Source organism: Amblyomma mixtum, chromosome 6 (assembly GCF_055824585.1).
Source record: "Amblyomma mixtum isolate Tamu chromosome 6, ASM5582458v1, whole genome shotgun sequence".
Taxonomy (NCBI): domain Eukaryota; kingdom Metazoa; phylum Arthropoda; class Arachnida; order Ixodida; family Ixodidae; genus Amblyomma; species Amblyomma mixtum.
Window position 1 is genome coordinate 135,337,881 of NC_143017.1, and position 13,729 is coordinate 135,351,609.

At 43.6% G+C, this 13,729-nt stretch overlaps 1 protein-coding gene across 1 annotated transcript; it reads right to left on the bottom strand.

Annotated features, from left to right (window-relative positions):
* Window positions 1-1,757: 1,757 nt before the first annotated feature.
* On the bottom strand, window positions 1,758-13,348 carry LOC149340475 (uncharacterized). Its single transcript, XM_089549254.1, has 5 exons — window positions 13,133-13,348; window positions 12,694-12,828; window positions 9,953-10,097; window positions 3,702-3,783; window positions 1,758-2,007 (listed from the first exon to the last, which is right to left on the bottom strand). The coding sequence occupies exons 1-4, from the start codon at window positions 13,187-13,189 to the stop codon at window positions 3,740-3,742; spliced, it is 381 nt and encodes a 126-aa protein (XP_089405380.1). The 5' UTR covers window positions 13,190-13,348; the 3' UTR covers window positions 1,758-2,007; window positions 3,702-3,739.
* Between the last annotated feature and the right edge of the window lie 381 nt (window positions 13,349-13,729).

Below are 13,729 nucleotides of genomic sequence, written 5' to 3' on the forward strand. Positions count from 1 at the left end.
GAATTTGTCAAAGACATCAAGCAAGAGCAGGGTGCATGTTGGTAAGCTATTTAAGGTAGAAGGAAAGCTAAAATGTGACCATTTTTCACATTAAGCCTGCACTAAATGAAAACCTCATTTGTTGAACCACATGTGTTAACAGCAGCATATAACTGCGCACCTTGTAATGCCGTATTGCTGGCAATCACTTGTCTGAAAGAAACATTTTGGACAATGCGAAGGAGCCAAAAAATATTTCATTGCATGCATTTGTCTTGGCATTGTCTGTAACCAGGAAAGTGCTGTCTCATACTGTCAACCTTACTCTCATAAAGATGCTTTCTTACCATTCTTTTTTTTTCATATGTCCCACTAAAGACATTGGAACAAAAAAAAAAATGCCTGATCATTTTTCTTCGCTTGTTATTCGCAGACACTGAACACCATGCATGACACTTGTATCCCACAAGATAGCATCACATTTATTTCACATTTTGTGTTTGCCAAAAACTTCCAGAGCTCCAAATTAGTAGTAGCTTAGAATTTCACCTGAGTGGCAGTTTGTGCTAGTTGTCCTCACTGATAAGAGGCAGAGCAGCGCAACGAACAAGGGACGATGGAGAGAAAGACAACACATGCACTGGCTGTCGTCCTTATTCGTTGCACTGCTTCATCGTCATCATTGTCAGCATGACTACGCCCAATGCAGGACAAGGCCGCCTCAATATCTCTCCAGTTAACCCTGTCCCCCTTCTTAAACGCGTAGGACAACTTCATCAAATTTTTATTCTTTGTAAAACTCAATTGCATATTTCTTTCTATGTTGATGTCTGTTTGGAAGCATAAGGCACATTTATTTATTTCTGAGGAAATAGCATTTAGAATAAAAATTTCAAAATTTTTTCCACTACTTGATCAAACATTTAATGCCAAGACTGGCAAAGTACTCTGTAGTCACTGTTTTGTGGTGCAGCCTAGCCACAAAACATATATAAATATATATAGCGAAGAAAAACTTTCTCGACTGCTGTTTATAAGTTATATAAAAGGAGGAACATTGCTTCATATCGAAGCATTAGGTCGAAGTTTCGGCCAGAAGCTGGCCTTCATCAGGACTGCTGATAAAGGCCAGCTTCTGGCTGAAACGTCGACCTAATAAATGTTTCGATATGAAGCGATGTTCCTATATATATATATATATATATATATATCCCACCGGCGGCATGTGGTTGTTTTTTCTTCTGCTTTTCTATCAATTAGCTTTAAGCGATAAAATATTCAGTAATATTCTAAATTGATCAGCCCCACAAAATAAATAAATTTAAAAAAATCCCCTGTGCCCCTTGGTTTCTGTCATATATATATATATATATATATATATATATATATAGAGAGAGAGAGAGCTTCTAATAGCTTTGTTTTCAATGAAAGTATATTTTTTTGCCTTTAGAATATGGTAATAAATCAACATAGGCCAACCTGAATTCATCCTCAGTGTTGCTTTAAGTGCAACTGCAGGTTTTTCAAGGTCTGCTCATTTTACTTAAACATTTACCGTCAGTCCTCCTCAGTCTGCTGACTGTTCAGGCCAAATTATGCAGCCATATTGCATTTCTTTTCAAAAAAGAAGTTTGATTTCCTTTTCTTCTTTTACCTCTATGCTCAGTTTCACACTCAGCAAGCAACACTGTTAAAGGGGTACAGATACATTAACGCAAACAAACGATACGATTTCTTTCAGGTGCTTAAGGAGATGCTAGCAAGTTTCAGTCACAGGCTTCGAGTGGAACATAATTTAATATTATGAATGTAGTCCGAGGACCCATTCGGCATATACACTCGCATCGAGTGACTTCAAGGTGCATTTGCCCCAATTATTCTGACATCGGTGAACCCAGTGGTTGTTCACAGGAACGAATGCTTGCCAACAATGACGACCTCATCAGGAATGTGGTAGGTAGTCCAGGTGGGCAAGTCGACCGAGACGTTTAGGTGCACTTCAGCGCTGGTGCCGATAAGATTCCGAAACTGTCAGTACAAAATTGTTTCTGATTAATTATTCACACTGTACACTGGTGTTTCGAGCTCACTTTCATGATTACTTGCACCACAGGCCTCTTTGAAGGCAAAACAAGAGACACTTAAAAAATTTGTGTCTCTAACCCTTTAACCTTTTGAGGGTCGAATTATTTTGAAGAAAACTTTCCCAGGTGGTCAAATTACTTTATTGCGGATCTTAAACCTACAAAATGTATAAATCGAGAATAAATAGTAAAAAAAAAATTAGGAACAGTACTTTGGTGACAGCATCACTCACAACTGGAAAATGTTCAATAGAATAGAATAGGAACGGTGATAAGCAAGCTAAGAGCAGCACCAATAAAGATAGAAATCAACTTTCGCCGCCTCTGCAAAACAGTGCCCACAAAGAGAAAACACGTTTCGCGCGACTCCGTTGCGATCCCGCGGCGGAATCGAAACCGCGTAGGCGCGTTGCCACAGAGGGCGAGAATACCTCGCGAGCAACGGTGATAAGCAAGCTAAGAGCAGCGCCAATAAAGATAGAAATCAACTTCGGCAGCCCCTGCAAGATAGTGCTGACAAAAAGAAAACTCAAATTTCGCGCGACTCCGTTGCGATCACGCGGCGAAACCAAAACTACAAAAGGGGTGTTGCCGCAGTCTGTGGCGCCGCACTAAAGCTAGACATAAGTTCTGCTTATCTCCGTAAGAAGGCAGCACAAAATTCAAACACTTCTTGTAAGTCCTAAGAGCTGGCAGCACCCCCCAGTGAGCACACATTGTTCTTTTGGCGTAAAATTTCAAACGGAAGATCGAAACCGTACCCGTACGGCAAAGACCTTGCGGGACAGAAAACCGCCGCCGTACATATACGGCAAAAACCTTCAAAGGGTTAATGCTGTGCAGGCTATGCAAGCAGTGCGCCCACAGAAACATATTAGTCCGCCGCATATCACTCAATACTTCTCGAAGCCTCGGTGAGGGCTTCAACGAAAATATGGAGCGGTATAAAATGGCTTGGCATGGCAAATCATAGAAAACAGAGTCAGGTATTCAATTAAAGCTTTTTTTTGGTCACACATTTCATGAATGGGGCTGTCGTACACAGTCACCAGCATAGCCATTCAATGCACGCACAAGAGTTTTGCCAATATCATCACCGATGCCAGTTGTTGGTCATTTGTGAAGCCATGTGTTCAAAACCAAGTTCCAGTTTCGTAGTGCTTATTTGCTCCTTTACAATTCTCTTGCCCTTTTAAAACAATGGTGGGGTTCTTTTAATGTGCACTAACATGGCACAGTACAGAGGCCTCTAGCATTTCACCTCCGTTGAAATTTGACCGCCATGGCCAGGATCGAACCCACGTCTTTCGGGCCAGCAGCCGAGCAACATAACCACTGCACCACCGTGGCGGCTGTGCAACTAAGAGAGGTCTGAGAATATATAATGCAATCATCAAAAACACCCAAAAATCCTCCAGAGTTACCCTTTAAAGACCCACACTGTGTATATAGAGGTGATCATTGATCAGGACATAGTCTGCGTTAGACATGCAGTACAAAAAGCAGCTCATCAGACCTCTCTTGTCATGATTTAGCAAGAAGTACCACTCTAAAGCATGGCAATATGAATGCCAAAGAGTAATATGAGCAATTTTATTGAGGCTCTCTAAAAAAGCTACAAGTCACTCATGGCTCTACCTTTTTCTTCCCAAAGACAATGTGGTCAGCTTCAGCGGCTACAATTTGATCTTCAGAGCTGTACGCATGGACTCTGGAATAACTGGAATGCAAGGAAAGGCAGTTGGATTAATTCACTATTTCAGATGCTGCTCGCCACTGGTGTTAAAGAAAAATTTTCTGCCTGAGCACTCAATGCAGGCCTTAAGAAAGCCAATTGGTATGCTTTAAAACACGAAATACCCACTGTAATTTTCTACAGGTAACATTGGTTGCAAAATTGTAACATGCATCTGAGGAGTGCACAAATTGGGCTGCTGGGGGCCATATGCAATCACTCCTTTTTCTACCGGAAGGCACTGCGAGAAACCTCAAATAAAATTACATGGTAAAACCGGTCTATATATGTTGAAGCATGTGCTGCCAAACTTGGTGTTAAGAGAAGTATTATTTACAGCTTTTGCTAGCCAATATGAAGAGCACCCCTGTTTCACTATGAACAGTAACGCTGAATTCCTATGAAATAAAATCACTCCCGCAAGAAGCTGCAAGTTTGCCCAGAAGGGTTAAAATAGCATCATGCCCAGTATGACTGCTGCGGCAGGGAATGAGAAACTGCCATGGTACATCAGTAATATGGTGAGCAGCAGCTTCTATAAAGTAACCACAAACAGCATATGGCCAGCCCTAAATGTGTAGCAGAAAGTAGGTTACACTGTATAACAGATAAAGTATGCAGTAGTACTACCCTTCACACCCAAGTACACAGCAATGAAAGAAAAGGCACCAGCTGCCAACAACACTGCTTTAACTTAACCCGGGAGATTCAAGAAGAGCTCAGACTGAATACCTCCTATATAATTAATACGGTAGTCATATTTCCAGAGGCCACAGACTCTTGCAGCCCCGTTTCAACGGAGGCGAAACGCAAAAAGGTGTCCGCATGCTGTGCGATGTTAGTGCACGTTAAACCCCAGGTCGTCTTAAATTAATCTAGAGCTCTCCACTACATACGCATAAAGCACTCTGAAATCCAGGGGACTTTAAAAGAAAGACCCTGGACTTCATCTGGTCAAGAGGCTTTGTGACAGTGCTTCCCCAAGGAAAAAAGCTCAATAATGTAGTGGAGCTGCTGGTTGGTTGGTTTATAGGGGTTTAATGTCCCAAAGCGACTCAGGCTATGAGGGATGCCGTAGTGAAGGGCTCCGGAAATTTGGACCACCTGGGGTTCTTTAACGTGCACTGACATCGCACAGTACACGGGCCTCTAGAATTTCGCCTCCATCAAAATTCGACCACCGCGGCCGGGATCAAACCCACGTCTTTCGGGTCAGCAGCCGAGTACCATAACGATTGAGCCACCGCAGCGGCCTAGTGGAGCTGCAATTGTCCCACTCAACTGCGTCACAATTTTATCTATCTATTTATTTATTTAGTATAGATTGCTGACCCTTGTTAGGGTCACATGCTACAAGTGGAGCTTCCCTTGCACATCAGCAACTAACCGCCGCAAGCAACATTCTGTGTTTTCCACTTTCCTGAAGGAGGGACAATTTAATGTCAAAAGTCTACATTCTGAGCAGCTGCTGAACAGTGTGGCATATGCCGTCCCATAAAGCACTTATACAGTAGTGGATATACCAGTTAGGAAAGAAAAATCCAAGTGACCCTCATAAGCAAGAGAGTTGCGGTGCACATTGTGTAATACAATGAACACACTAACGCTGTGGTTTGGTTTATGAGGTTTAATGTCCCAAGGTAACTCATGCTATGAGGGACACCGTAGTGGAAGGCTACGGGTAATTTTGACCACCTGGGGTTCTTTAAAGCACACTGACATCACAGACTACACTGGTCTCTAGCGTTTCGGCTCCATCGAAATACGACTGCTGCGGCCGAGGTTGAACCCGCATCTTTCGGGTCAGCAGCCGAGCACCATAATAACTGAGCCGCTGCGATGGTGGACACACTATTGTGTAGCCCAACTTGTATGCTTAGGGATACCTGATTACATACCAACAGGCAATGCCACATAGCCCGATTCATCTATTTTTTATGCGAAGCATATTACTAGAGGTACACTACAGCCCTTCGCCGTGGTTACGTGCCGTGCACACCACGTGACACATGACGTCACGGCAGAGGAAGATGAGGGCCCACCTCGCGCCATCGCTGTGGTTGCACGCCGTGCAGACCACGTGGTACAGTGACGACACACCACGTGACATACCACGTGACACATGACGTCACGACAGATCGCCGTCACGCGCTGGGAGAGGGAGAACGATGCCATCGCCCAGACACCGGAATGTCCTCGAGCGGCATTCCCGCGCATTTCGAACGCGCGTTCACACTCGGTGTAGGTGAAACGCTCGCTCCACCGGGCAGGCGGACGCAGCTTCTGTGGCAATCCAGGCGCCCACCCAACGCGCGTCTCGGGGTTAGTCGGCGTTCCGCTGTAGCCATGCCGTTGTCTTCCCCCACGACGAAGGCTTCTAGTGGTTGTATTAAAATGATCAAGTATTCAACCAAGGAAAGCCATGTATTAACAAGCCTAGCCATCAATATGCTTCGCATCTGACCAGGGTTAACCAAGTAAAGCCTGAGCCATTTTATTTTTTTTCTCACTAACCCCTATTTTTGGATTCAGTGTTTCTTTACTACATCATGAATTGTAGCAAAGCAGCAGAGCTCACCACAGGTTGTATTAAGAACACATCTTGAACAGAACTGCTGATGAACTGGGCTCAAGAATATGCTTTAATTTATGGTTAGTGGCTGGAAATGGCAGGCAGTGCCACATGTATACTCATCACACCATCACGTTAACACACCTTGCAACTAGTGGGACACAAAGTTATGAAAGGAGTTTCGTGTCAAGAGAATCTGTAAGCAGTTTAAGTGTGTTAGCAGTAGCAGCGACACTCCCCCAAAAAAGCCACATGTGAAGCCTCAGCAAGTGAAGCCTCCACACTGCCTGAAATCTGTCAGCTGCTACCTAACCTAACTATTGCTGTTCACATCACGAGCGCTCTACACAGGTTTGATGATAGATGCACTTAAGCATTAAAGAATGGTATGGTAGCACAAAAAGAAAAGGTCAATCATGGTAATTAAAAGAGTGTGCATATTGTGATGAAATAAATGCCTATAAACCAGCAGCCAATATGTATGTACATTGGTGAATGCACTGAACAGCAAATATAAAACTGGCCTCTGCAGACTGTGATGTGTGCCCCGTTAGAGACTGTACAGCACTGATGCACACAAATACTTTTGAAATCATGCTAAAAATATCGTTGAACACACACAAAAAAAATGTTTTCATGTTGACATTAAAGGTATGGTTTTAGGACTTGACAAAAATTCACTGCAGTGCATGCTCGCTATAAATGGGAGTACAAGACAATAAGTGCAGCTCTGAGACCTCAGATCCGCATGTCTATGTTGACTGAAACCACGTTTAACACCACTTTCCACAAGACGCTGTGTGAAGGTCTAAGACTCTGCAACATGCTATTGTGCACGTGCATAAATGTTACACTTTTCAACCATTTTGCATTGCACATACCTCTCCTGGAGCAGCACAATCACCATGATACTAACAGCGTTACCAAGAGCCCTTGGATAACTTACTTTTGTACTAGTACCTTTTATTCATACAGCAAGGAAGCAAACTGCTCAAATTTCATTCTGTTTGAATGAAATGACCTCAGTAATGCCCCAACCGTCAACTTATTTCAAACACTGTTGATGCACATGAAAATAAATATAACGAAAAGTTTGTATGCATCTGGCACTGTTAATATTGTGCCATAGGTCGCAGATGGTTTGCAGTATTATTATTGTCATTGAAGACCAGTCAATGGCTGCGTGAACTTCTTGTAAAGTAAAATGTGTCACTGAACATGTTCTACAGGAGGCCAGTGGTTGATAGTCCATGGTTTATGTGGTTTAACGTCCCAAAGTGACTCAGGCTATGAGGGATGCCATAGTGGAGGGCTCTGGATAATTTCGACCACCTGAGGTTCTTTAATGTGCACTGACATCACGCAGTACATGGGCGTCCAGCGATCTGCCTACATCGAAATGCAACTGCCACGGCTGGGATCGAGCCCACGTCCTTTGGGTCAGCAGCCGAGCATTATAATCACTGAGCCTCTTCGGTAGGGCTGGTGGTTGAGTAAACAATGAGCAAACCTTAGTAGTGCTTTCATTAACGGGACTGAAAACCCCAACAAGGAGCTCATCTAAATCAATAAATTCCCTTTTAAGAAGGCAAAATATAAATGTTTCTCCAAAAAAGAGACTCATGGCAACTTACTTCACGCAAATCAACCAAGTTCATTGGCTTCTGAGAAACAACACCCAAAGCATGACAACAAGACATATTTTATGAAGTGTTGCATGCAAAATAAAGTGCAAAGCAGAAATATCGTAAAAACAGCTATGGAGAAATGGGAGGGGAAGGGGAGGTGGCTTAGGTGTAATCGCACATGGCCAACCTGCCGTCAATCACTCATTTTCTTATCACAGATTCATGTCTGCAATAGCAGACACATACTCATATACGTCTAAGCTTGGCTAATGGGTATATTCTTTCCAAGTACACAGGGTGCTTCACCGAAAACTGCTAGTATCTAAAAATAGGTTCTTCAGTTAAACAGCAGAGACAGCAGGTGACACACTCATGATGATGCAAAATCAATAAATTTGACAACACAAAAATGCAAACTGTCTGCCTGTGGCGAGAAAAAGTGAAGGACAAAAAGAAATGCCACAATGAGCAGCTAGTAATACTTCAGTGAGCAAATATTGAGGGATTTTAGCAGCGAGTATTACACTGCATCTCCAAGGTGAGCTGTACAGTTAGAGAACCTCACAACAGCCACAACAGCCGTGCCTGCACAACAAAATGACAGTCATGTTGTCACGTCACAACGAGCCCCTCAGTTCCCTCCTTTTGTCTCATCAATAGCCGCCGCGGTGGCTCAGTGGCTATGGTGCTCGGCTGCTGACCCAAAAGACGCGGGTTCGATCCCGGCCGCGGCGGCTAGAATTTCTTTGGAGGAGAAATGCTAGAGGCCCGTGTGCTGTGCGATGTCAGTGCACGTTAAAGAACCCCAGGTGGTCTAAATTTCCGGAGCCCTCCACTACGGCGTCCCTCATAGCCTTAGTCGCTTTGGGACGTTAAACCCCACAAAACCAAAACCAAACCTTTTGTCTCATCAAACACACAGGCAGTCACCTCATCACAATTGCTGCCATAACCCAGCTTCTCCTTGGGAGTCACAGGAGTGCCCCAGCATACCTTTGAACCACCCCCTGATCCACGCCCTGTAGGCACTGAACATCTCATGGCAGCATAGCGGGGTGAAAGTGGTGCACCACAGAACCAGGCGTTTGCTTGCTGCTCAGCCGACTTGCGCAGTGACTGCAGTACAGCTGCAACCCTTAGCTGCTTTTAGCTCTGACCTCTCAAACTGCGGGGCACGTACTAGGCTGGTGTGCCCTCACGCTGCCACCTCCTGTCAGCCACCAAATCTTGAGGGCAAATAATCTCCACAGCAAAGAAGCACTGGCATTCGCCAGCAAAGCAAGGAACGTACTATGATATAAGAAGCCATTCCCTTTGAACAGCGCCACATCACAGCAAATAACTGAACAGTGACGCCCAAAGGCACCCCCATCGAAGCAAGGTATATTATCAAAGCGAGTGGCGAGACTGGCACCGAAACAGAGGAGGCACTGATCTGGCAGACGTATGTATGCCTTTACACTTTTTGGGCTTTATTTGCTTTCTTGAGCACGTAGAAAACCTCCATTTGAACATGACTGGTTTGCTTTTACGTGTGCTTGTCCCATGAAACTAATCTATGCAGCAACGGGTTTTTGCGTTCCCTGCGAGTTGCCACATGACGGTAAAGTTGAAATAATGCTCTTACTTAATTTCCCCTTGGACCAGCCTGATAGGCTTTCTTCTTCTCTCAAAAATGCTTTTATCATTCTTGATATTTGTTAAAAATCATCACTATAATTTTCATGGAGGCAGAGGTGCATTTGAATGCTCCATTAATCATGCCTATTTATGAGACAATTACTTGCAAGTCCAACTTTCTCTCCTTTCCCAAAATAAAGCTAGAAGTCTATGCCTGTCCATGCGGTGTGTTTTCTTCTTCGTCTGCATCTCCTTCGGACAGTTCGAAATTCGCAATTTTCTGGCCTTTCCAGAACAAAAATGACATTTGGTGACAAAAAGGAACACGACTCACAAGTTTTCACATGCGTCAGGTCACAAAAAGGCCTGTTGTTGGTTTGCTTGCATCTGCAGATCAGGTATTTCTTGGTTTCATTAACAGTGAACTTCACTGGCCCGATCAGAGGCTCTTTGCCCTTGTGGCTGCCGTCACAGAATGGCTACAAAGACAAGACATTTAATACAAACCTTTTTGATCTGATATGCTCACTCACGCCAAAAGCTAAAACATCCTTGAAAACTAATGTGCAAGATGAATGGCAGCACACAGGCATAATAAGAAGTGCAAAAATTTATTTTCCCTGAAAGCATGTAGTCATCTGTCCGGATGTACGTATAATGTGAAAGAGTGCCATCATATTGTATGTGCCAAGGCTTTAGAAAAATTTTCATTACTACGCTTGCAGAATTTTGATGTATGCCCCGCCGCGGTGACTCAGTGGTTACGGCGCTCGGCTGCTGACCCGAAAAATGCGGGTTCGATCCCGGCCGCGGCGGCTGAATTTCGATGAAGGCGAAATTCTAAAGGCCCATGTACTGTGCGATGTCAGTGCACATTAAAGAACTCCACGTGGTCAAAATTTTCGGAGCCCTTCACTACGGCGTACCTCATAGCCTGAGTCACTTTGGGACGTTAAACCTCAATAAACCAAACCAAACTAATTTTGATGTCTGAACACTGGAAACTACATGCAGGGATTCAATATGCGACAAGGCATATATTCAATGTGTGAAAACTTTCAAGAGGCACCTCGATAATGTTTACAGTAGCTTCATCAATGTATCTTGAGGCGTTTGTGTGAGCAGAGGTTTTAATTGGCACAAGCGAGATGACTGCAACAGGTATTTATGGTTAATGTGGGTTTAACATGCCAAAGTGACTCAGGCTAGGAAAGACACCGTAGTGAAGGGCTCAGGAGATTTCGACTACCTGGGAGTCATTTAACATGCACCAAGATTTCACAGTACACGGGCCTCTAGCACTTCTCCGTCGAAATGCGACCACCGCGGCCAGGGTCAAACCCGCGTCTTTCGGGTCAGCAGCCAAGCACCATAACCACTGAGCCACCACAGCGGCGCGACAGGTGTTCAGTTGTGCTGGTTGTCTATCCATGTAAAATCAACAGTGAAACAAAACGAGACGGCACAAGTGTCATCTCCTGTCTCGCCCTCTGTGCCACGCTGTTTACTTTCAGATCACAGTAGTAAGTACATAAAGCATAAGTATTTCATAACATTCCATTATTTGCCCTGAAAACATCCTCGAAAGGTTCCATGGCTAAAAGCTGTTGGAACAGCTTGATGAGGCCGAGGAACCCTATTACTTGGCAGATGGCGATACAACTCACTGTAGGTACAACAGCAAAGCAGAAACAAGAATGCGGCAGTGAACAGCAAAGGTCAAGCTACAGAATACAAACAATTGAACAGAAACAGAATGACATAACAGTGCATGTGCAAAAATACCGAAAATGTACAGTTGACAATCAAAAGTGTATTGGCAAAATGTGCCTAAAATGTACAACTTAACAGGTAAGAATAAAATGGGGTAGACTATCTAGGACACAATTAACTTGAAATAAACGAAAAGTACTCACGGAAACAAGATACAACTCTATAAAGATATTTTAAGCCTATTCAATATTTAGGAAAAGTGATCGAACGTCATTCAGTGTTGGCTTTTGTGTCATTTGGTATTTATTTAAGATATATGGCAAATTATACAGCAGTGACTTAAATTTATAGCTATTGCGGAAGCTTCGAATGAACCAAGCTTCGGTACTTCCGAGTATGTGCACGGACCTGATTTGATAAAAAACATGCAGTTTCTCTTAAAATTTTTTTGAAGTCGTCAGAGGAAAAATAAAATGATCATAGGATTCGAAAATGACGCCAGTGTTGAAGTTTAATAATGTTGTATTTTCTGAATGCAGTTTGCGTTGAAGAGAAATAATTATGTTTGCCACCCATCTGATAATTCTTTTCAGCAGGCACTGCAGTATGGCGAGTTTAGGAGTTTATGGGGGTTTAATGTCCAAAAGCGACTCAGGCTCTGGAAACTTCGACCACCTGGGGTTCTTTAATGTGCACTGACAACGCACAGTACACGGGCCTCTAGTATATCACCTCCATCGAAATTTGCCCGCCACGGCTGGGGTCGAATCCGTGTCTTTCGGGTCAGCAGCTGAGCACCATAACCACTGAGCCACCGCGACGGCTGTAGTTTGGCGATGTTTGCTTGCACCGTAGTTACCCATACTAAGCAGCAGTAGTTTATGTGGGACAGAAAGAGCGCATATATTTGCAATTTAACTTTTGTAGGTACTAAGTAGCAACATCGAGTCACAGTCCCTGTTGCAGCTGATAATTTGATGCAAATAATGGTGACATGCTCATCCCAACTAAGTTGCTCAGAAAATATGGCACAAAGAACTTTGGGCTGTTTTACGAAGTGGATATCCTGATAAGTAACTACACGGCTGTGTTAAGGTGACGGTTTTATTCTTGGCTCTAAAAAGTATTGCTTTTGTTTTTGTTGGTTTAACCTTCAGCAATTTTTTGATGGACCAACTATGCAGTTTATCTAGTAAATTATTGCATTTTGAGATTAGGTTGTCAGCTTCCAAACCCAAGAGAAGGACAGTGCTATCATCTGAATATATTATAAAAGTGGCATTGTTACCATCTTTTCAAAGGCTAACAACAAAACAATTGTTTCCTGTTGTGCAAATATGATTTCAGCAAGGCACGTCTTACCTGCTTCTTGCTCAGACCACAAGCGCACCATGAATATGTTTTATCGGCTTCAAGCTTCACAAATGTTGGATACCTTTTAGCAATCTGCCCCTTCTTGACAGGCTCCTTTGGGGCTGCTGTTGTGCTACATTTGGCCTATAAAGCAGGGGAGAACGTCAAAATAAGTGTTGCATGCTCCTCACACATGCTGCGATTGCCAGCTATGAGCAAGAAAGGATTAAGGCAAACCTATCACATCAACAAGGCAAATCAACACTTCGGATCCCATCACGCACCCTACAAAGAAAGCAAAGGGCGACAGGAACTGTCACCAAGTCTGCACTTCTGGTGCATCGGCACTGCATTCTGTAACCATGTGCTCACGTGAAGGGCGCCAGGACACTGGAATGGGGCTTGCAATCTTTAAAAAACACACGACCATGCAGACCATGCAGCTCACCGCTTGAAGCCAAGCTATATTTCGCATCCTTAGTAGAGTGTTCTGGATTGCAGACATGATTTCTTGGGACGACAGGCGGTCTTAATCAGAAAACACACACTAGAAATAGCTGTCAGGCAAAAAAAAGTTTATTCCAAACCGTTAATGACCCGTACGCTAACCTACCAACCGCTACAAGAAACCATGCTGTCGGCCATAACACTACATAAGCGCATCAAGACAGATTTAGGAGATAGGCGAGTCACTTTTCTCACTTGCCAGAAAGTGTGGCAACCAGCGCTACCTTTCGCAACTTTTACTTTTAGAAAAAAACAAATAGAGGTTAATAACAAATTAATTATTCCTAAAAGCATATTTCTAGTATGCAGCACAAAAACAGCGTTCAAAAAATATGGCAGCTGAATTGTATGAAAAGTTAGAGGCAGTCGCGAACCGTAATTGAAACCAAAATAGAGTTGGCAACCACAACAATCGGGGCAAGGGGAGAGAAACTCTATGGAGAGAAAGGAAGAAATCTGGCGCGCGGTTTTTAAAATAGTGTCCGTTTACCGACAGCAATAAACGCATGTACAGCTTCAGGCGTCAAATATGAAAGCT